A 24,624-nucleotide genomic window follows, 5' to 3' on the forward strand; every position below is an offset into this window, starting at 1 on the left:
GTTAACAATCGGATCCTACGATCAGGTTGAGACTTAATGGAAGAAGGAAACTTAGTATGAACTTATTTTGAATAAAAATGAAAAATAGTTTAAGATAGCAAGTAAATTGTCTAATCCAAATAAAAAAGTTGGCACAAAAATGTTTATTTTATTATGACGGATTTTTAATAAAAAGAACCATTTCGCATAACGTTTAATATCGAGAAAAATCGAGAAAATACTATGTCGGAAGAAACTGCTAGGTTTTTTGAAAACGTTTGTCTAAAAAATCACATTTATGAAAAAAAACGAATACAAGAAAGCCTTCTATTTCTTAAAACTATTTCGTTTGATGGAACCATTGATAATAGTAATTTTTTTTGCCTCAGTGAAAATAATCATTCTCAAGTAAGTTTTGCTTTTTGGTCAATTATTTTTGATAAAGACTTTATTTAACTTATAACTAACGATAATTTTATTAAAGTTTTGCATTAATTTTTATTTCAATATTGACATTTTTTTGTATTTTTGTATTTTTACATAATTATAATTTTATATTTTAATATTTGCGTTATTTTATTGTTACTATCTTTATGATAACAAAAGTAATTGAAATAATGCTGCTTTTTTATTTAATGAAAATAGAGTTTTTATCATTGGTATGTTTAGTTTCAGGCTCGAAACAACAGCAACAACAACAACAATAACAATAGCAACAGCAACAGCAACAGCAACAACAACAACAACAACAACAACAACAACAACAACAACAACAACAACAACAAAAATAACAACAAAAATAACAATAACAACAATAAAAATAATGTATTTACCAGTACACAATGTGTGATATAACATATGAGTCATTCCATGCCAAGTGAAGCAAATTCTTATGAGGTTCCTTTGGACCATCTCAGATTTTATTGAAACTTTTTGATTTTGTACATATATGAAAAAAGCATGTTTTGAAAATTTTAGATCAATATCTAATATGGTTTTTAAGAAAACACTATATAATTAGTGGACTATTTTGCATTAAATTTCACTGTACAAGCAAAAAGGTTTCTTTCATCATTTTTAACAGCTAATAACTTTTGAACAAGTTGGTTTTGTATTTCAATTATTTGAGGATAGCAAGTATACTATGGATACTTTTAAAAGAACAAAAAATTTAAATTCTGCCATTTTAATTTTTCCATATTAGCGGGCTAAAGTTAGTATTTTTGTTTTGGGATTGAAATTTTTGGTGATTTTAAAATGCTTAATCTTTAAAACTAGTTCAAAAATTAATACAAATCAAATTGCTTGTTGATCTACACATGGTTGATAAATAATAATAAAAAAAATCAGTTAATTGAAAAACTGCATTCAAAAGTTATAGGTCATCAAAATGAGTTGCATCAAGATTTTTTTAAAATTGATCTGCGATGCCAAGCATCTGTTACCTAAGATGGCTTTTTTTTTCTTCATAAAATTTCTTATATTTCTTATATCAAGAAGTATTAATAAAACCTAAAAAAATTAATGGGCATTTTATTTATAATCCCAAAAGAAAGTCTCTAAAAGTCTGGTAAATTTTCCATAAAAAAAATCCGACGTTAACAAAATAAATATTTGCATTGAACTTAAATAATGTTATTTTTTGTAAAATGATAATTAAAAAATATCAATGTTTATAGCCTTACGATCCCAATAGATTAAATCTTATAACCACCACTTTATAACAAAATTTTTTTTAAATGAAAAACAAACAGAATGTTTTGCAAATTTGTAAATTATAGTGATGAAAAAATTTTACAAATGTTTTAAATGCAAACGTATTACACTAAATATTTTAAGACATTTGTTGAACACACCAGCTGTACATTTTGCTTGATGTGTCAATAGGATCGTTAATTGACTGTAGACTGGCTCGTGCAACAAGACATTTTATCATTCCACCAACTCCATCACAAGAAGTTTTACCATGTGATGTTGCAATAAAGTGTCACTCTGCAGTAATATCAAAATCTTGTTTATGGTAGCATAAGTTGATAATATTTTTGTAATTTTTATATTGTGACGCAGCTCCATTACTAAAATAGATGTGTTCAAATGTTTGTAATTGTTTAAGCTTATCAATAACATTGATAAAGCAACGAACAGCATCTCTCCCATGTTTCAGATGATCTGATATAACACAATAATTTTGACTATCAAGTTTTTCATTTTTTATAAAATAAACAACGAAGGGGTTCAATGTTGCCAGGCTGTTATTCTAGTGAAAATCTTGCACTGCATCCTGTGTTAGAAAACTATAGTTTTCTGCAAAGTCAAGAAAAACTGAAGCTTGTTTTTCTTTTTAATTAGTTCTCAAATCTTGGAAGTAGGTGGCTTGACTTTTTGATATAAAATGATGCTCTCGTAAATTATCTAACTGTTATAGACCATTTCAATAAATTCATCTAAAGATAAAAGATAACTAAAGATAAAAGTTAACTTAAGATAAAAGAAAACTAAAGATAAAAGTTACTGGTACTAAAGTATATTAAAAATTTGATTTTTGCAATTGATAAAAATTAACTTTACTAGTTTCATTTTCATTAAAAAAAGCGTAATCTAACAAAACCTCTTTTCTAGGACATTATCGTAACTATGCAGCATACAATCTTTAAACAATAACTTATAAAAAGTAATAATTTTATGGAAAATTTACCTGACTTTTAGGGACTATCTTTTGGGATTATAAATAAGTGCTTATTAATTTTTTTGGTTTTTATTAATTAACACTCTTTGATTGATGTATATAAGAAATTCTTATAAGATTTAAAATCATCAAAAAATTCAATCCCAAAACAAAAATATCAACTTTAGCCTGCCATTATGAAAAAAGTTAAGATCTCAAAATTTAAATTTTTTTGTCCTTTTTTAAAGTATCCATAGCATACTCGCTATCTTAAAATAGTCGAAGTATAAAACCAACTTGTTCAAAAGTTATTAGCTGTTAAAAATGATGAAAAAAACCTTTTTGCTTGTAGAGTGAAATTTCATGCAAAATAGCCCACTACTTAAAGAGTGTTTTCTCAAGAGCCATATTAGATATTGATCTAAGATTTTTAAAACATGCTTTTCTCATATATATGTTCAAAATCAAAAAGTTTCAATAAAATCTGAGATGGTCTTGAGAGACTTTTGCTCCACTTGGCATGGAATTACCCATTCCTATGTTATAATACATAGGTTTGTGAAAATAATGTATTTATGAATGAAGGTTTCACTCTCTTATAAATTTGCTAAAACAAAAAGAGTGACTAAAAATAAAATAAATTCATGAAAGTAAGGGCAAAAAAACCCAATAAAAAAAATGAAAATAAATTATTTATATGATAGTTTTAGGTTAAGATTTAACTATTTTTACTAAGATAGTTTATTTTGAAATAATCAGTTTTCTTAAGCCTAGGTTTTAAAATTACTAAATTTGGCACTTAGCCAAGTTTTTATTTATTTTAATTTTTGTTGATCTCAAAATTTTAGGGTGAAAAGAGAAATGATAAAGAGGGAAGTTTATGTCAGTTAAAAATCCAAAAACAAAAATAAAAATCAAAACATTAACAATACACATTTTTACATTGGTTAAATGTCAATTCAAGTTCCAAAATTAAATTGCTTGCAGATAATGAATTATCTGATTCAGTTTAATCATGGAAAGACCATCTTCATAATCAGTGTAAATTAGTTTTATGTATTGAGCTTAAATGTTTGATTTCATGGTATCTCTAATTTTATATTGAGAAACTCATATTTATATATCTGTGTGAGCCATTTTGTAAACATATCTTCATGATTAGGTGTCTTGAGTTTAAATTATTACTGTTCTAGAGATATTAATTTTGCTAGTATGGGAGAAACTGCTTTAACATCATTTATAAAAGGTAAAAAGCACGTATAGAACACAGGGAGGTCTTCTAGCAACAATATTAAATCATTAATGCCATTTGCTCTTAAATATTTATACAGTTTTTGAGCATGTCAGAATGCTCAAATGAAGGGGGATACAAAAAAGCAATAGATAAAATGCTGATAAAAACATCCACAATTAAAGCTGAAATTCGTCGAGTGCTTAATGTTGTATATTCTAAATATTCAATGAATTCTTCAACTGATTCTGAAAAATTATTTAGTAAAATGTTTCCTGATAATGACATTGTTAAGTTGTTTTAATGTAGACCCACCAAGGTCAGTTATATTGCAATATTGGAGTTGCTCCCTTTTTGAAAAAATGAATTACTATCTATGTTATTTTATGTTACACTGTTTCATTTGATGAATATATAAATCAAATTTTTTTAGAAGGGTCAAATTAATCCCAACCCACAAATCAAAGTTGATATGGTTAAAAATTGTTATCTTAAATCAGAGTTCATGAGGTGCACAACTGCATCTGCCATTATGCAAATATTCCTAAACTGTATTTCTTATATAGGTAAATCAAAAGGGTTTTATAGGTATCATCAGATGGACTAAATGTAAATTTGCTTTTTCTAGACAATTTAAGGGAACAAAGGAAAGAGAAAGTATTTGATCATCTTATAGATAAAGGAACCTGCACGCTCCACATCATTCATAGCAGTTTTAAAACAGGGTTAAAAGAAAGTGGGTGTGTGGGAGTGGGTGGAAGTTTGTTAAAAGTGATGTGAAAATTTATACATGACTCTAGTTAGATGAGCAACCTCTGAAAACATCATTGAAACACTTCTTTCAACATCTTCACATCCAACAAGGCTGCAAGCAACCACTAAAGGAGTTGGAGGTTACTGGAAAAAAAAAGATAAAGTTTATAGAGCAAGAAACAATATGAATCAGGATAACAAGGTGAAGGAAGTGAATTCCAAAAAACTAGTGTTCAATGAAAAAAACTGGACAAATAAGAAATTTAAATTTGATTATCCAATGCAGTTTTGTTAGCATAGGTGATGTGAAAATGAAAATTATGATAAAAATTCTGAAGATATATTTAGACTTTCTCACATAGATCATACTAAAAGATGTTTCAAATAAGTGTAGCAATCTTTACTATCAGCTTCAATTTAACTGATAAAAACATTAGAAAACCTACAAATGAAATGGATATTGGTTTGGCTGCTCCGCTAAAAATTGACAAAACTAATTTAAGTTACGCTGAACAAAGAGTAGATATATTCAAAAAAGAGGCAGTAAAGTTTTTATTTGGTCTATGATATACCTCCTTAAAAATTCCCTTTAAAGTTATCAGAAAACGGACTGCCAATTAATTAACCATTAACCCAATTTTTATTTCAAATCTAAATTAAAAAAAAATAGTATTAATAATTTTTCAATTCTATTGCAAAAATTAGTTCATTATAGTTAAAAATAGTTGACTCAAATTTGAAATCATTTCAAGACTTTGATATTAATAGTGAAGTCTTGATAAATTATATCTTTATAGGGAAATTTATCTTGATAGGGAAGTTTTGATAAATTCTGCCTAGCTTTCCTTGTAAAATACAGGTTTTTATCAAACCAACCATTTCTTTACCTATTCTTTGTTTACTTCAATATTTTTTAATAAAATAATTCATTCAGAAAAATTGCCTAAAATTCCGATAAAAAAACAAAAACAAAAAAAATTAACATGCGCACCTGTTTTGAATACATAAAGCTTATAAGAAATTTATGATTAGGTTTCTTTTTCTCTCAAACGCAAATCATTCAATCCCTCAATGGTTAAGTGTGCTGTCATCGGTGTTGTTTTGGGGGTTCAAGACATCCTCCCCTAGCGTAAAAATTAGCTAAAAATTAAAGAATTCAGCAAATATTTATAATAAATGATGTTGTTTACCAAAAATTATTTATTAATTAAAAATTTAAGAATTTGTAAAATGTCATTTTGATAGGAGAATAAAAATATCATAGCGTTAAACTGCTTAGAAACTAGAAAATAAGTTCACATTGTTTACATATAAAGAAAAAAGATTCAGAATATATCATAAGGTGATCAACATCTTTTTTATACATTTATTATATTTTAAGAGTGAATAAAATCTTAATTTTATTTGGTTCTCGTATTTCGATTTTTCAACAAAATTTAGTTTTTCTAGGTATACGCTTATTATTTTGTTTTACTCAAAAAATTTCAACCCAAACATCTTTTTAAACATTCTCTTTAATATGAACACAATTTGTCTTGGCACTTTAATATCCTTTTAAAGAAGTATTTTAATATCAACTACTTTGTTTTTTAGTAATGTCTACTACTTTGTTCTTTAATAGTAGTCTTAATATCAACTACTTTGTTTTTTAGTAGTTGTCAACTATTCTTGCTGAAATGAACTTTTGATAGAAGGCAATAGATAATAGGTTTATTCAAAATTATCCACCAGAGCTAGAAGAAAAGAAGTTCATTGAAAAGTTTATATTTTTGGAAGACCTAACCCAAGATTACAATATACTTAACCAAGAACTTTAAGTAAAAAATCAATTAATCCGTTAAAAAGGTCCAACCTTATAGCTTTTCAGTTAAAGTTAACTTTGTAGGAGCAGCAATTAAGAACTGGAAATTTTATTTATTTTCTATCATTTGGTGAGCCAAATCATAAAAACACAGTAGAATTTGTTACTTGCATTGAAAACAAGATTTTCAAAAAGGTTTGCAGATATTAAGAAACACACTGACAAAATTGTTTACAGTGCAATTCTCTGTTGATATTGTTACTGTTCTAGCAAAATTACAAATGGAGTTAATTGATGTTCAATGCAGTGACGTTTTGAGAAAGGCATATAATCAACAAAATTTGATAGTTTTTTACAAAAATCTTGACCAAAATAAGTAAAGCAACTTAATTGACAATGCCAAAATAATGAGTGTTTTGTTTTTGGTCCTTGGTGTGAAAGTGTGTTTTTTTCAATTGAAGTTTGCAAAATATAAGACCTGTACTGACAGATACTAATTTGCAGAAAACTTCATGAATCACAACCAATCAGTTGCCAATTGACATTAAAAACATTGTGAAAAAAGGCAGGTTTGTGATTACCAATAAACTATAATTTTTCTGTAGCTAATAGCTAGCTAGTATTTTTTTGCACAATATTCCTTTGCTAGACCACATTAATAAGTTAAAGAAGTCAATATAAAAAAATATATATTTTAAAGATCTCCAGCCTCCAGTTAACAGCTAAGAAACTAACTTTTATCCTTATCAAAAAAGTTGTGGCCACCCCTGCTCTAAAACATTTTTATCTTGTTTATTTTTAATTATAATAATCATTGATTCATAGTTGATTGCTAATTACAATAATCTTTTATCTCAAACATGGAATTAAAGCTTAGTCAAAATGTTCATTTTGTTCAATGTAAGTAAGCGAAATTTGGTTTTAGGTTAGAAAGCGAAATTTGGTTTTAGGTTAGAAAGCGAAATTTGGTTTTAGGTTAGAAAGCGAAATTTGGTTTTAGGTTAGAAAGCGAAATTTGGTTTTAGGTTAGAAAGCGAAATTTGGTTTTAGGTTAGAAAGCGAAATTTGGTTTTAGGTTAGAAAGCGAAATTTGGTTTTAGGTTAGAAAGTTGATTTTAAATAAAATTTTACTATTTTATTGCTGTTTTGTTTTTAAACCAAATTTGAAAAGAATTTTCGTCAATTTTTTTAACAGTAATTTTTGTGACTTAATAAGACTGTAATAAAAAAAATGTAATTGGTTTTAAATTAATAATAACTTTTTAGTTTTTAGCATATATTAAGTATAAAAAATGGATGTTGCAATAATCAAAATGGTAACTGTGGCTTTCTTATGGGGTGTTACAAATCCCTTTCTTCGAAAAGGAAGTTTGCAAACAAATAATTCAGAGTTAACCTGTTTTCCTTGCAGTTATCTTAAGCGATTAGTTTTGTTTCTCAACTGGAGATGTTTGCTTCCGTTCGCTTTGAATCAATGTGGTTCAATAATTTATATGATTACATTAGGATCGTTACATCTTTCTATAACTGTACCAGTTGTCAATGGATTAACATTATTAATTACTGTGTGGGTAGGCATCTTATTACATGAAAAAATCAATACAGAAGTTATACTAGGTTCTGCTTTGATAATTTCTGGTGTAACATGTGTTGGAATTTAGTTCTCACCTGCATATTATTTTAATGGTGAACTTTAATAAAATAAATTTTATTCAAAAGTGGTAGATTATTATTACATAGTATTTTTAATTTTAAATCAGATTTCAACTTGTTAAGATTTTTATCTACAAAGCCTACACAATATTAGTCTAGTTTTAATATTTAAAAAAAGAAAACTAATTTTTCTCTTGCTAATATACTTTTTCATGGAAAACCTGTTGATCTATATATAAATTAATTTTTTCTAAAAAGAGCTCATTGATAAAATTACACTATTTTAGTTAAGTAGCTTTTTACGATTTTAACATTTAATTTGAATCAGTCTGATTTTCAACATTAAAATTATAGTAATTAAAAATTTTTCACATTTTTAAATTTTCTCTAAGATTTTTGCGAGTGAATCTCTTTTAACGTTAAACTTTTTCCAATGCTTATTCTCATCTATTTCTATTATGATGTCATTATTAGTGTTTTACTGATTACTTAGCATTGGCTGATCCCAATCATTATTTATATAAAATAATATCCTACACATTAATCAGGGTATTCAGGGTGTTAGCCTGAAAAAAAATTCATACAGCGTTTTAGCGAAATTGGGAATTTAGGTGCGGCTAAAAAAAAAAAAAAGGTCATTACATTCTGACATTTAAAAAAGTAGATACAATTAAGTTTCAATAAAAATTTTCTATTTTTGCTGGGTTATTCATAGGAATATTTTTCTGTTTTATTTTTCAGGAACATTTTTATATTTAATAAATGTTTAATTCTAATTATTCAACTTGTTTCATTTTGAGCAATTTTCGTCAGTTTTCATTTTTGAATTGCTTCTCTCCTTTGTTTAATATTGTTGAGAGAAAACTAGAACAAAAGACAATTGTTTGCAGTTTTAATGAATGAAAAGTATAAATTTATTTATTGAAACTTTGATCTATTTCAATTGCGTAAATCGCTTTTAAATACAGTTTTAAAAGGTTTAAACGATTAGTTACATATATTGTCTTCTTTTTTATTTATTTTCATTTTTTAAATTATAAATGTAAAAATAATGCTAAATAGTATTTAATTTTTAACAAAACATTTTTGATGATTTCCAAGATCCTCTTGTAACTTTTTAACTTGCTAAAACAACTTTTTAACGACAGTAGATAAAAAAAACTATACATTATACTTATGGATGCCAGAATTTTACAGCTTTTACGAAGGAAAACACTAAAAAAAAAAATTATTACAGGTTTGTAAAATCCGTAAAATTGTAATTTTTATAAAATCCAGACGTTTGACAACCCAAATTATATGGAAAGATTTTGAATATATCAGATTTAAAATACTTAGTATTTTAAAACGAAAAATTTTAAAATAGTTAAAATTTTTTTTTAACTTTCTTACATAGGTAATCGTATTATTGTTCATCATATTTTATATTACAATTTTTGTCATAAAATAAATTCAAATAGTAAAAAACTTATTTAAATCGATAGCTTTTAAATGAAAGTTAAATTAAAGTTTGCGAAATTTTAATAACCTTTTATTGAAAAATTGGTTGGCTCGCTAATTTACGTCAAATATAATGCTACTTTTATTTAAATACTCGGTGTAGTTAAGGCGATTTACAAATTATTCGAATTTATTTATTTGAAATTGGCATGATTTTATAGGCGTATTATGTCCAAACAAAAGCTTTAGATGTTATATTTTTTTTCGCTTCAGGTTTTTTTAATGTATGAAGAATTTTTCTCTTTTTTATATAATTTTCTAATTCTTTTTACTACCCCTAATTGTGAATACAAAGAATACCTTTTTGGATCACTTTCGCTCATCGCCGTTAACATGAATTTAGTTAAAATCTTTTGAAAAAGTGCCTTAATTTACTATAGATCTTAGTTCTAATTGTTTCTGACCTATATTAGCTTTATATAGTTGTCAAACTATAATATTTCTATCAATTTTTACAAAAAATACAAGAATTCTGACCAAAAAAGAACTTGCAATCAAGAAAAAGCGCCAATAAACGTTAAAAGTTTTTAATCTATGATGTTCATTTTACCTAAAAATCGTATTTATTTAAAATCTTATACCAATTTGGACAAGTGAATTAGGATTTTACGAAGATTTAGAAAAAAAAATCTACAATCTAGGTTTTTTCGCTTCAAATATTTTTACTTTCTGATACCGCAAAATTTATCATTTTATTTTTTTCGTCTTTTAATGATTCACAGACCTGATCATTTAACGGAAATATGTAGTATTTAACAAAATATCATACAGACGCTATAGTATTTTAAAATTGCCTTACAATTACTACACCGAGTAAGTAACAAAGACATTTAAGGGGCAGATCGATTTTTTTCAATTTACAAATATACATTAAATATCTTCGTAAGTTTTGAATTTGTAAATTAAAAAAAATTAATTATTGTAATTATTGTAAACATTGGTTAATAATTAATAATATTATAATATTATTTAATTATCTTCTTTTATGTTTTACGCAAATATAACATATATAACACATTTCATTGCAAGTTTTATTTTTGATTTTTTTTTTGTTTTCGGTTTACTTTCCCAGCTAACTTATTTTACCAAAATTATTAATAAATCTTTTAATATAAAAACGTTATTAACTTATTTTATATTATGTTTATTAATATGCAAATTTTATTTGTACCTCCTAACTTAAGATAAAAAGCAAGAATGTAAATAAAGAGTTTTTGAATAACAAAAATAAATTAATAAAATAATTTATTAAACGTTTGAACAATTTTAACTGGAGAATAACTGACGTCAATTAAAAATTAAAAACATTTTTTTTTCATTTTTTGAATGAATGATCTTGCTTGTTAATGACGACACTTTTTTTTTCACTTTAAAAAATCGATCTTAATTCTTAATTGATCAACTTAATTCATTTCCTTGTTGCGCGTACTAATTGCATTTTTTACTAGTCTAGCGCAACAATTTAAATCTGAGACTGGTTTCTTTTTTTTTTTTACCATGATCTTAAAAACCTTTGGGAATTTTAAACCAATTAGGAAACCGCCTTATACGCTGCGCCATCAGGCTGGCCAACACCCTGGTATTATAAAATCAGTTATTGAGCAAAATACCAAAATGTTAAAGCAGGATTAATTTGATTTTTCTTTACACCTACTATACCCATAACAAAAACAGGGTAGGTACTCTTAGGTATTGAAATAAAACATATAGGATAATTTAAATTCTGTTTTTATAATGAAGTTCCCCATTTTAGACTGTAGGCTAGAACTTATCGCAATAAAAATTAAATCATGCTTTTAAATATAATTTATAGGGTTAAAGTTATAAATCTTCAAAAGTTTTAATTGAAAATTAATATTAGCAATTAAAACATTAGGAAAATTATAGGTATCCTATAAAATCTAATTATTTGTACATAAAAAGTTTTGAATTTGTTTTTTTGAATAGTTAGTGTAAGTTTTGTTGGCTTAGAATGTTTTGCATTAAAAAAATTTAGCTTAAAATTAGTATTTTTTTTTTTTCCTTTTGCATTTTCAAAATAAAACACAGAAGTGTTTCATTAGATAGAAATTTTAGATTTAGAAACACCAAAAGTGTTTCAAAAGAAGGAAATTTTAAATGCTTAATTACAACATTTAAAAGATGCTTTGATACAGTCATAAAGTTTTCATAATAAATTTAAATAATGCAATACAGGCATAAAAACTGTGTGATTAGCAAATTGGAAACCATCTTTAATAAAATATAAGCTTTAAATGTTTTTTAAACAAATAGTTAAAGTGAAGTATTTAAATACATAAAATTATAAAGTTTGTTGATAATGTTGGACTTTTATTGTTAACGTTATTGTTGTGAATAAATTTATTCCATAACATATTTATAAATATATATTTATATCATAAAATGCCATTTTTGGTTATTAAAAAACGTTTAATATTAATAAAAAAAAATGTTACCTCTTTGTATTAATGTGATTTTATTTTATAAAGACAAAAGTCAAAGAATGAATTTTTTTACCTACTTCATTTAACTCATTCAAACTCTACTAGACTGCTGAAGTATGCAGCTCAAAAGCACCTCTGTTAGTGAGTTCTGAAGATTATCCAGTTAGCTTACATTCATCAGAATTTTTCAACCCCAATATCAGTATTGATGCTGCAAATTTGATTTCTGCAAGTCCTTTTTTAAATGCAGAAAATGTAGTTTCACATAAAGCTTTGATGTGTAATTCAACTAGTGCATTGTATTTAAATTCAGATGCTAAGATAATAGGTTCAAAATCTGAACTTGACACACGCACTCATAGTAAGCAAAATTTACTGCATCACATAGCAGTCTTGAATAGTTATAACCAACAAAGAAATACCACCAGAAAAAGGTATCATTTTTTTTATGCTGAGTAATAAAAGTTTTTTTTTATAGAGTTAAATTGTTAATGTATAAAACTATGTATAAATTAAATATATAAGTTTGAATGAAAAATCTTTATTTGTAATTTACAATTAGTGCACAAAAAAATCCTAATCAGAGGCTCATTAATAGGTTGACTTGCAAGATTTTGTAAATTTATGTTAGAATTTTTTCAATAACTCTTTAGGGTCATTGGAAACATTGTTTTCCCCAATCATGTTTTATTACACAAGATATACTTTTATGTTATTTACAATACAAGAGTATAAGTTATTGAAATATTTGAAGAAAAAAAAAGCTTTTAAAGTAAAATAATTTGTGTTTTTTTGCAAGGACTTAATAAGTCCTTGCAAAAAAATTTATTATTATTTAATTTAATTAAAAAACAAAAATTACTTTTTTCACTTGCTTTGAATAAATTCAAAGCAAGTGAAAAAAGTATTTGCAAAAAAAGAATTAAAATTTTTTTTTTTTAAATATTTTTATGTCATTTATATTGTCTTTGATGATTTTTATAAGCTAATATTTAATTATCAAATTTAATTATATACATTTTCAACAATTTAGAATTTGTTGTTGGTGTTGAACAAAAACTAAAAAGTTTAATTCTAGGCAGTTTTTCAAAAGGACTTCCCTTACATATCGCATAAAATAACTTTCGTAACTTAAAAGCATACTATAAGCCATTGCCTACAAAGTATGAAATTTTTTTTTTAACAACATAAATGATCTCTAGAAAATTCGACAAGTCAATTATTGAAAACCTTTATTTAACAAATTTAATTCCGTTTTACAAAGGTAAATAAAATTTCTATAAATTTCCTACTTTTATTTAGTTGCTGGTAATATCTGTTTCTGTGTGAAAGCTAAATTCACCAGAAGCGAATGATGGTTTATATATTTCAGGTTGATTTGATGAATCATACTTTTTCTTTTTTTTGCTTTTGCTGCAATTGCTGTTGCAGATGAATTATTTCTTGATATTTCAAAAGTTTTTTTTCTCTCAAAACTTGCATTTGTATTAGTTTCTACTTGATTAACACCCATCGAAGTTAGAACACTACCCATGCCTGTTGCCTCAGAATTCCATCTAATTAAAACATTCTAAACAGCCTAATAAAATAAATAATATGAAAAAAATAAGTTATTAAATATAATGTTAATAAAAATAAATGTTAACTAACAACATCTCAAAATGGATTTGCAAAGCATTAATGAAAATTAATTTTTCATTAAAAAATAACAAAATTGTGACAACTCATTTTTTCAAAAATAATTCATAGAACAATTTTTTTTTAAAGAATGTATATCTTAAATAAATTGTGAGTTTTTATGAATAAAGAGTGTATATCTTGAATAAATTGAGATCAATTACAAAACTATTTCATTTAATTCAAGTAAAAATTTTTTCTTTACAATAGGAATATTTTAAAAATGCAACTTTTTGTTATTTTGAGTTCATTGTTTGTTTAAAAGACATCCTTCTTAAGCTAATTAATTTCAAGTTATGCAATTTTTTTGTTAAGAAACTTAGCTACATATATTCATTTGGGAGTTACATACTTTATGATTTTTGTAAAAAAATGTTTTTACAAAAACCTGTCATAATAGAAAACTTGTGTTTAAATTAGAAAAAAAATTAATTTAAAACTACCCCCCCCCCCCCAAAAAAAAAAAAAAAAAAAAAGAATAAATTAATAAAGTAAAGCTACCTGAAAATATGTTTTAAAATTGCATATTTATGGTAAATTGTTTGTAATTAGCTTTGAGCCTAACCACAGATACTGTTTTGCGTCCACACATTGAATTCTATGTGTGATATGTGATACTAAAACTATAAAAAGTTGCTAATTTATAAATTGTCAAATTAATAGAATTTATGCTATTTTTACATGTTAGAAAATATTATTTAGAATGAACAACATTAATGCAAAAAGTTTGCAAATTATGAAATTTGCTATTTAATCATGGCAGAGTCAATAACATTAAGGACTAGAAATAGGAGCAGCTCAAAGCTTTTGGAATATATAGTTTCTGAAACAGATTTTCTTGTATTGGAGTCATTAACTCTAAGATATCTTCTTAGATATGGTCTGTTTTTACAAGGCAGAAAGAATAAAAACAAAAGAAATTATCCAATAAAATACTTAATAAACAATGTTTACACATAGTTGATTGGTAAATGGATCCACACAAATGCTTTATTTGTATGCTGTAGTACATATTTAACATTATATTACTGCAAGGTTGTTGAATGATTGGAATGCAGCCAACCTGTTTGCTAGGGAAAAAGCTAACTTAAAGATAGATTTATGGCTAAACTTGATAAGTTGTTTGATATACTGAATTGTAATTTCCAAATTATTACTTGTCAAGAGAAAAACTTTTCGTTCGAATTTAATGAAGAAGCCTACATTAATTGCACAGACAAAACTTGTACACATTAAATCAGATTAAATCATGTCAATTATCAGTTAATTAATAAAAGTTAGTTAAACTCCTATGTAAAATTAATTTTAGTTGTATTACAAATATCTGCCTGTTTTTGACTTTAAACTAACAAAGTCTAATTAAACTCAAGATAAACTTTTGACATTTTACTTATGTTAAGACCAGTTTAAAAATGTATAATTAAAACTACTTTTACTTCAAGTATTTTACAAAACATTATTTAATCAAAATTCAATTACTTTAATTTCAGTTAAAAAAAGTGTCTGAAGAACTGCAACAAACTATTAGAAGTCATAAGTAAGGTTTGAATTTGAATTTAGCAAAACAGAGGAACTAATGAGTGATGACAAAAAAATGTGACTGCATTTAAAAGGGCATAACTTCTTTATTTTGAATGATTTTTTTAAAATTAAAAATGCATTAAGTAGAGGATTTCTCAAGCTTTCAAAACATATATTTAATTACCTTCTATTACTCCATTTCTACGAATATTATCGATTCGACCTTTTACCGATCCCATAAAGCGTTGTATGGCAGTAAAGTCAATCTTATTCATACAATACTTTATTCTATTGCAAAGTTGATCAATAGTTTCTGCTTGCCAGTTGTTCTTGTATACTTCTCCTTTCAATTGAGACCAAAAGTCCTCAATAGGCCTGCATTCAGGTACGTTGAGAGGGTTGTCTTCCTTTTCAACAAAATTGATGTTATTTTGTCTGAAATACTCCACTACAGTTTTTGCATAATGTGATATTGCTAGGTTGAGCCAAAATATGTAATTGTCGTCTAGATGATTTGCTTTGATGAAAGGAACAAGTCTTTTTTTGATGCACCCGCTCAGGTATAATTCTTGCTTGAGTGATTGCTTAGAAGGTACAAAAATAGATATAGAAATATCTTTAGCCAAAGCGCAAATCCAGACCAACACTTTTTGCTCATATTTCAACTGGATCATATTTTACGCTTGACGGTGTCAAAGCAGTGTTACTTGAGTAGAAATTTTGGTTTCCGTTAATGGTGCTATGCTTCAAATATAATTCATTATCAATTATCCAATCGTGATTTTTATATTTTTCGTATAATCGACTGCATCTGGTTCTTATTTTGCGTTTTTGTGACTCTGTTCTTAATGGAATCTTTGTTTTTTTTTTGTATTTTTAATATGTGTGCTTCTTCAATGTTTTGCATATAAAAGACTGATCGCACACAAGTTTTCTAGCTGCTTGTCTTTGTGAGACGCCATCCTTGTGGCCAAACATAGTCTTTAGCTTGGTAATGTTTTTTTTCATTGTTTTTTTTGCAACTCAACCACTTCCTTTAACTCTTTGAGTTCCGATTCCATTTTCTGCTCGTTCAATTATACGGTATATGGTTGCTTTTGGTATTTTTTCTGCTTTAAAATGACAATAAGTGTAATATTTACCATGCTTATTGTCCATGTAAAATCCATACACACGTTCACAGAGAAGCTCTTGCTTAGATTTATTTATTTTCATTTTAAATTGTTGGATTTTAATTACTTTTTTTAAATTTAAAACCAGAATAAATTTGCAATAAAATATATACAAAATATATATACAGCTAATGGTATTAGTACATTTAAATTGAACGCAGTCTAATTTTTTTGTCATCACCCGTTATCTAGTAACAAATGTTGCATAACAAACAGTAATACTGAACTCAATCTAATGTGCTGACAAAATGAAGTTAAGTGATGTTTATGAGGACAAAGGAATTATGAAAGTATTTCCAACATAGCTTTAGCAAGCATTTGATATGGTACAGGGTTACAGAAAACAGCTGTAATTGCATCAACAGCTTGGATGGATGCTTGTATAATCAAAGAAAACAATATCAAGAAAAAGTTATGCAGTCTTTCTAGAGAGTTTGACACTCAATGCAGGACTAGCATTATTGATTACGTTTTTTTTGATGGCAGAATTGATAATACAAAAGTTCAATTAATAGTTGAAGGTTTGACTAAATATTATCCTGCAAAAATTAAAAGGGAACATTACACAGTACGTCAAGAGCGCAATGGTAGATATTTTTTTCATTTCACATCTGAAAAAATTCAAAAACATGAAACATACTGAAGGGTTATTCCATATCAAATCACCTAGTTTTTTGAAAGTTCTCCAGGGTACCATCTCAGATTTGCTTTAAACTTTGACCACACACAGATCTTATGAAAAAAATACAATCCAGAAAATTTCAGCTTGATTGACCAATTTGTTCAAAAGTTATGATTGAATTGAAAATGACCAAAATCCGAAAAATTTGTGTATCAGTTTTTTTCGATTTTTGACAAACCATAACTTTTTAAATAAAGATGGTGATCACCTGAAATTTTGTAGGGTAATAGTTTTTCACCCAAATAATCCATTATTGCAGTTGTTTTTGACGGATTTTTTACAGTCTTAGAGTTATTGTACCTTAAAGTTGCTAAATATTGCAACATAAATATTTTTTCGAACTTTAACGTGTTACAGTTTAATAGTTAACGGGTGATGCGGAAGTTATCAGACAAATCCTAGTTTCATTATTTGAGCATAATATTTAATTTTTGTGGTTTTATGCGTAGGCATAAACGTTCTATAAAATATAAACTTTATTATTTGAAACACAATTATTTAAAATGAGGTTAAATGCAGCTAAACGAGCACCTTTTCAAAAGCGACTAAAAATGTTTTTTGTAAATGAACCTAATATAAAAAAAAAATAATCGTAAATCATTTTGAAAAGGAAAGTTTTGCTCGAAGTACAATATATGATAACCTAAAAAGACTTGAAACTGTTCAATCGTTTTCTGATAGAAAGCACCCTGGTCGTCCGACATCCTGGACTAGAGAAAAGAAAGCCAAGTTAACGAGACTTGTCAACAATCGAAAAGGGGTCAGTCAGAGAAAAATAGATATTAAATTCGGTGTAAATCAATCGACAATTGGTCGTCAGTTAAAAAAAATGAATATTAAATATATAAAACGTGAAAAGACTCCAATATACACTAAAGAACAACAAATAAAGGCAAAGAAAAGAAGCAGGAAACTAGTTAACCAACTCTATAACACAAAATCGCTTCTAGTCATCGATGGCGAAAAATACTTTTGTTTTGCAGGGGAAAACATGCCTGGAAATTCTGGATACTACACAAACAACAAAAAGATATGTCCAGAAAGTGTTCGTTTTATAGGAAAAGAGAAATTTCCAAAAAATTTATTAATGTGGATAGCCATATCCATACATCAGAACGCGCTTTCTTTTGCGTATTGCGTATTGAGTATGCTACTCATATCATACTCAATACGCAACTCAACATACGCAATTTCTTTGAATACTCAATATGCAACTCATAGTACGCATTTTTATTGAGTAGAATACTCAATACACAACTCATAATACGCATATTTTTTGAGTATTTTGTGTAAAAATACGCAATTTTTTTGAGTGTAAAATATAAATTAGTTGTTAAATTATATATTTTTTTATAAATAACAAACAAAAACACTAAATTATAATTTAACCATTATAATTTGTTTTTAAAATAAATTATTAAGGTTTGCGTGTCGAAAATCACGTCTTGAAGCCTCTAGGGAGTAAATAGCATTGCTTTTAATGACTTTATGAGGTTGCTTCAAATAACAATTTACAATTTGCTGTTTTACAAGTTGATAAACTTTGAGTTGCTTTGTTTTGTAAGTTGATAAACTTCTAGCGTTTGTATTTGAAATAATGACTTTTTTTATAATTTTTTGTTACTTTTATGAGGCTATAGATGTATGTAAGATGCAAGTATTTATCTTTTTATCTATAGTAAATAAGTTAGATAAATAAAATAAATCATTGTAATCTTTAATCTTATATAAACTAAAGTAATTTATATATGTAATGTAATTTAAACTAGTTTTATAATATTGTTAATTTGCTTAACAAAAGTTTTATTTTAGATTTTTTGCTTTAACATGTATGGAAGATCCGCCAAACGAAAATTAGGTTCAGACTCTAATGTAAAGAGTTTGAGAAAAAAAAAAGAAAAAAGTATAAATAAAGAAGATAAAGTAAATCAGTCTGTAAATAAACAAATAAATTCTGATAGAAGTAATCGTGCCTTAGCCGTATTGTCGATTGAAAATAGTCAACCATCGTGCAGCGAAAGCATAAGCAATGTTTTATTAACAAATATAAGTATTAAATGATATGTTAAAGAGATTAATGAAATTAAACATAACTTGAAAAGCAATAAATTTCAGTGTAAAATTTTCAAATTTGGTGACACTGAAAAAACTTACAGTTTGGTTTTAAACTTTTTTCATTGCCGAACCGAAATTGATTTTAAGCCCGGAAAGAAAGAAAAATTACATTTTACCTGCATTTATTGCTATAAGGTATTACATGAACCACTAGGTAAGAGTGGTAATTTTTTTAGGCATTTTAATTCCACACAATGTAACGGCAAAGACGATTTTATGGCTTGGAAAAAGGCTAATGATGATATAAGTCTTGATAATCAAGATGACTCGTTGTTAGATGACAATATTATGGATCTATCTAAATATGTAATGTCATCCAATATGGCAACACAAGAGCTAGGTAACATTCATCTAAAAAGACTTTTAGAGCGTCATAAAATTCATTTACCATGCAAGAAGTCTTTTGTCTATAATATAGTTCCTATGGTAGTTGAAAAGATAAAAAAAAACAATCACTAACTGCCTTAGAAAAGCCAAAACTATTACATTAATAGGTGATATCTGGGATAGCCGCCAGCTGGTTGATTTTTTTGCCTTATGTTGCCAGGTTACCTTTGCTGATTTAAGTAAAAAGCTAATAGTTCTTGGTCTTCAACAAATGAGTGGCCCACATAATGCTGAAAATATTATATTGGTTTCAGTAGAAATATTAAATCAATATGATTTTGATAAATCTAAAGTTGACGGTTATGTGAGTGATGGTGGTAAAGCTTTTCTTAGAGCTTTTCCACAAATGCTCAATTATGAATTCGAAAACGGCAATTGGATTGAAGAAGACTTTTGGGAAGAATTGTTTGAGAATGACGACAGTGATGAGAATGATCAGGAACTGAAAGATTCACCTGAAAACAAGTGGTGTTTTTTCATATAAAAAATAATATTTTTTTATTAAAAGATAAATGCTTTATTTAAAAAAAATATAATAGTAATTTGCTTTTTTATTTATTTACGTTTTTATTTTGTCCGATAACTTCCGCATCACCTGTTACTTACAGAAAGTGGATTTTTTTGTTACCTTTGTGTACTTAGGGTCACCACTTGTTAGAATAATCAAAATTATGCATTAAAAACTAATTTAGCACATGCAATAGCCTATTAAAAAACCACTTTTTTAAAAAATTATGATAAATTACATCGACTTTGTTGGCATAGAAAGTAGCGTAAACAGTTGAAATAAATTATAAAACTTTTTAATGTTGAGGTTTTATATATAGACAATCACCAAAAAAAATTTATAGACCTATACTCTATCTTATGACATGATTGTAGCTTTTTGAGAGTGATGATATTTTCAAAAGGAGAACAAAAAAATACCACTTACCACATACAAAATTTATGCCTCAAATTTTATACAAACTATACTGTAAAAAAGTGCATTCAAAGAGTAAGATAATCAGTTAAAAGAAAAAGTATGTTTAGATGAAACTAATTAGCTTAACTCTGATTTATATAATTCATAATACTATCCTAGTCATTACTAGCAAGAATATAGTCATGAGCACTTATACTTTTAATTAATGGAACACTTATTTCACATATTATCTTGTCAAATGGAACCCAACACTGACTTGATCGTGCATCGTTTTTCCATTTTAAATTTAATTTGTTTCTTTGCATAAACTTCACATTAACGTCTTGGTTTTCATTACAAACATCAACCACAAGCCCTATGTACCATTCTTCATCGTAAAAGCATGCAATATATTTACCGGGTTGAAAATTTGAAGGATTTTTTTAAATCAAATTAACATCATTTAACACATGATCATAGGCAGTATCACTAGAGATTCTTCATAAAAATAATTTCTCTCTATCTGGTAGAAAACAGTGATAGCTTTTTGTTCCCGGAACTGTGTGCATCCCTTCATATCGTTTCTAAAGGTTAAAAAGTTGTTTCATGGTTATTGATATCATCACTTGAAAGATAAAATATGTTAACACCTTTGATGTTTTTTTGAGCCCATGTAAACAGATCTTGTGGTGTGAGAATCTGATTTGTAATTGCTGCTCGTAGACTAGCTTTTGCTGCTTCTCTTTTTATAGTACCTCCTATTCCATCACATAGACTTTTGTCATGTGACGTAGCAAAGAAGTGATGCTCAGCATTTATTTGGTGATCTACAATGTGATAAATTAAGTTTATTAGACATTTGTAGTTTTTATACTTTGACGCAGCACCTTCACTGAAGTATTTAACTTTATTCACTGTGGATAGTTTGATTTTGACCATAGGGAGCAACTTTGTGAGAAAACAATGGACTGCTGATCGGTCATGACAAAGATGGTCAGAAATTAAACAATAGCATTCACATTTAAGGTGATCTTTTTCATCTTTGTAATAAACAGCAAATGGGTGTAATGTAGCTTGATTGGCTTGCCAGTAAAACCCTTGTATAGCATCTTGTACAAGAAAACTATAGTTTTCTGCAAAATCCATCAGAATAATGCAGGTATATTGGTCTAATGTTTGTTTTGTCTCTGATAAGTAGGAAGACTGTACTTCTTTGATCAAGTGGTGGTGACAAAGGCCATACAAAATTTCACTTAAAGTTTCAATAAATTCACTAATGCTTGTTTGGACTGTAATAAGTGCAGTTCTGTCAGTTGACACCCATTGTTTATATGTGATCTGATCATCAAAATCAAAATCATTCTTTTCAAACACATTTTCTAAGTAAGTCTTCAAATTTACTTTACCAGGGCAGTTGGAACATAGATGAAACATGCAGTTTCCACTATCTATATTACAAACACATACTTTCATTAAATCTTTGTAATATATTAAATGGTTGTTAGGAAGAGCAGAGCACATCAACTTAGCAATTTGATGGTAAAAACATACACAAACTGAGTGGCTTCCACTACTATAAACAGTAAGGCACCACTTTGGCCTTAGTTCACAGAACTTGCCGAATCCAACTTTGTGTTCAGGGTATAACTTCTTAAATTCCAGATGAAGTTTTTTTAAACGAACTAATATTAAGCATTTTTGTTTATGAACTTTAACATTATTTATACGCACAGAAACAAATTCTTTTTTTCCTGGACATTGTCTAGTTTATTCATCAGATTCATATATTTCAATGACTCTCTGCTTAACAATATCCTCTAAAGGATGTCCTTTTTTAGCCTTAGGTTTAGCAAGTATTGCCTTTTCATTTTTCAGCTTTCTAGCTTTCTTAACAAGATGGTCTGAAACTGAAAATGCATTGCAGGTTTTTTTAATTGACCAACTATTAGGAGTTAATGTTGTTACTGAACTTTTTCTTTATTCAAACTGATTTTTACTTTTTCCTTTATTGCATCTAAAAGTTTGTCTAAATCATTACAGTTAATGCACTTTTGCTTTTTCTCAGATATTATTTCTTTTGGGTCTATATCCAATGCTGATGCTACTAGGTTTGTCATACTTGTTTCCAGTTTTTTAACTTTTTGTTATATATTTTTGTTATAACATATTCTAATTTGTTACGTTTTTTAGAGGAGATATTTCCAGTAAAGAAGCACTTTTACTTAAAACTGTCTTATTTAGTTCTGAAGAACTAAACTCCTCAACATCAACATCTTTGTCTTCATCCTCTTGACTAAATTTTCCTGTAATTTGTTTAAGTTTGAATTCATTAAAACAGTTAGTGCAAAGTTTTTGACCAGGTTTGATCTTAAGTTGACTTGCTGTTAAAATATCAACTTTACACAATCCCTTAATAATTTTTTTCTTGTGGACTTTAAATGGATCACAGCAGTATTTTTGAAGCGCTTCATATCTAGAAATATAGGCTTTTTCATGGTGAAAACATATCTCCTCATTAAAATCTAAAAAGTTTAAAAAAGACAAAAACATGTTAAATCTCAAAGAAACTAACAAATATCAGACACTGATTATGACACTGATTATGTCATTATTATTAGTACAAATTCAGACATTATGTCATTAAAAAGAAAACTGAATATATTCATACACAGATAAATAAAAAATATACTACTGTCATCCCTATGACTAATTTTTAGACTATGACCTAAGGCTAGCTCATAGTCTAATAACATTCTCCTTTTGAAAATATCATCACTCTCAAAAGGCTACAAACATGTCATAAGATAGAGTAAGGTCTTTAAATTTTTTTTTGATTGTCTATACAACATTAAAAAGTTTCATAATTTATTTCAACTGTTTGCGCTACTTTCTATGCCAGCTTTCTATACCTTTCTATGACAGTCGATGTAATTTATCATAATTTTTAAAAAAAGTGATTTTTCAATTGGCTACTGCATATGCTAAATTAATTTTTAATGCATAATTTTGATTATTCTAACAAGTGGTGACCCTAAGTACACAAAGATAACAAAAAAATCCACTTTCTGTAAGTAACTATTAAACTGTAACACGTTAAAGTTCGAAAAAATATTTATAATGTGCAATATTTAGCAACTTTAGGGTACAATAACTCAAAGACTGTATAAAATCTGTCAAAAACAACTGCAATAATGGATTATTTGGGTGAAAATTATTACCCTACAAAATTTCAGGTGATCACCATCTTTATTTAAAAAGTTATGATTTGTAAAAAATCGAAAAAAACTGCTGTAAGCTCCTGATACACAAATTTTACAGATTTTGGTCATTTTCAATTCAATTGTAACTTTTGAACAAATTGGTCAATCAAGCTAAAATTTTCTGGATTGTATTTTTTTCATAAGATCTGTGTGTGGTCAAAATTTAAAGCAAATCTGTGGTGGTACCCTGGGAGCCTTTTGGTGATTTAATATGAAATAACCCTGAAGTAATTGCTCAGAATAAACATGAATTTTTGCGTCATCTGATGACAACTAATGATGGAGAGATTCTGAGCAGCAACAAATGGAGAGGTAGTATTGGAAAATTATTAAATGACATGACTGCTCTGGAAATTAATCCATCCTTTGAAAAAATTGATGTCAGAATTCCCCTTATTACTCCAAAGGATGAAGTAATTAAAAATTTATCCTTGGATCAGTTTTATGGGTATAAAAAAGTCTCTGCCATTAGAAATATACCTGCAGACTTGGCTTTACTTAAAATTGAGCCAATTAATTATTCAAGACGTTTGACAACTGCCAACAGACTTTGCAGAGTTTAGGTCTCAAAACATGAGTTGGAAGGTGAGAATTTAAAAAACCTTCAATTATTGAGTTCATTGTGGGAGTTTACGTGCCTATGTAATGTATATTCAAAATCAAAGTCTAACACAGGTTTACTTAAGGACCGAGACCCATTCTTTATCAGCTTAGCCTTCTGAAACATCAATCATGTGAAGTAGCTGTATTTGTTATGCTGACAGTTTGACGTTCAGGGTGATATGCTTTCTCTGAGTCCATCATACAGACCATGCTCTGCTCAGAGAGGAAAGAAAAAACAGTATAGATTTAGTTGTAAAAATCAGGGCCCCGAATGAAA

General features: G+C 27.2%; 1 protein-coding gene across 4 annotated transcripts in view; it reads left to right on the top strand.

The window, feature by feature from the left end:
• LOC101235082 (CDK5 and ABL1 enzyme substrate 1) overlaps positions 1-24,624 on the top strand; it is an 87,166-nt gene continuing 62,542 nt past the window's right edge. For 2 of the 4 annotated variants that reach the window (XM_065813401.1, XM_065813400.1), the window contains exons 1-3: positions 209-387; positions 7,696-8,000; positions 12,132-12,460. In XM_065813401.1, coding sequence (XP_065669473.1) covers positions 7,722-8,000; positions 12,132-12,460 — 608 coding nt within the window. In that variant the 5' untranslated portion in view covers positions 209-387; positions 7,696-7,721. Of the gene's footprint in view, positions 388-7,695; positions 8,001-12,131; positions 12,461-24,624 lie in introns of all 4 variants that reach the window. The other 2 variants (XM_065813403.1, XM_065813402.1) reach the window with 1 other exon arrangement.

This window comes from Hydra vulgaris, chromosome 12, assembly GCF_038396675.1.
Source record: "Hydra vulgaris chromosome 12, alternate assembly HydraT2T_AEP".
In the NCBI taxonomy this organism is placed as follows: domain Eukaryota; kingdom Metazoa; phylum Cnidaria; class Hydrozoa; order Anthoathecata; family Hydridae; genus Hydra; species Hydra vulgaris.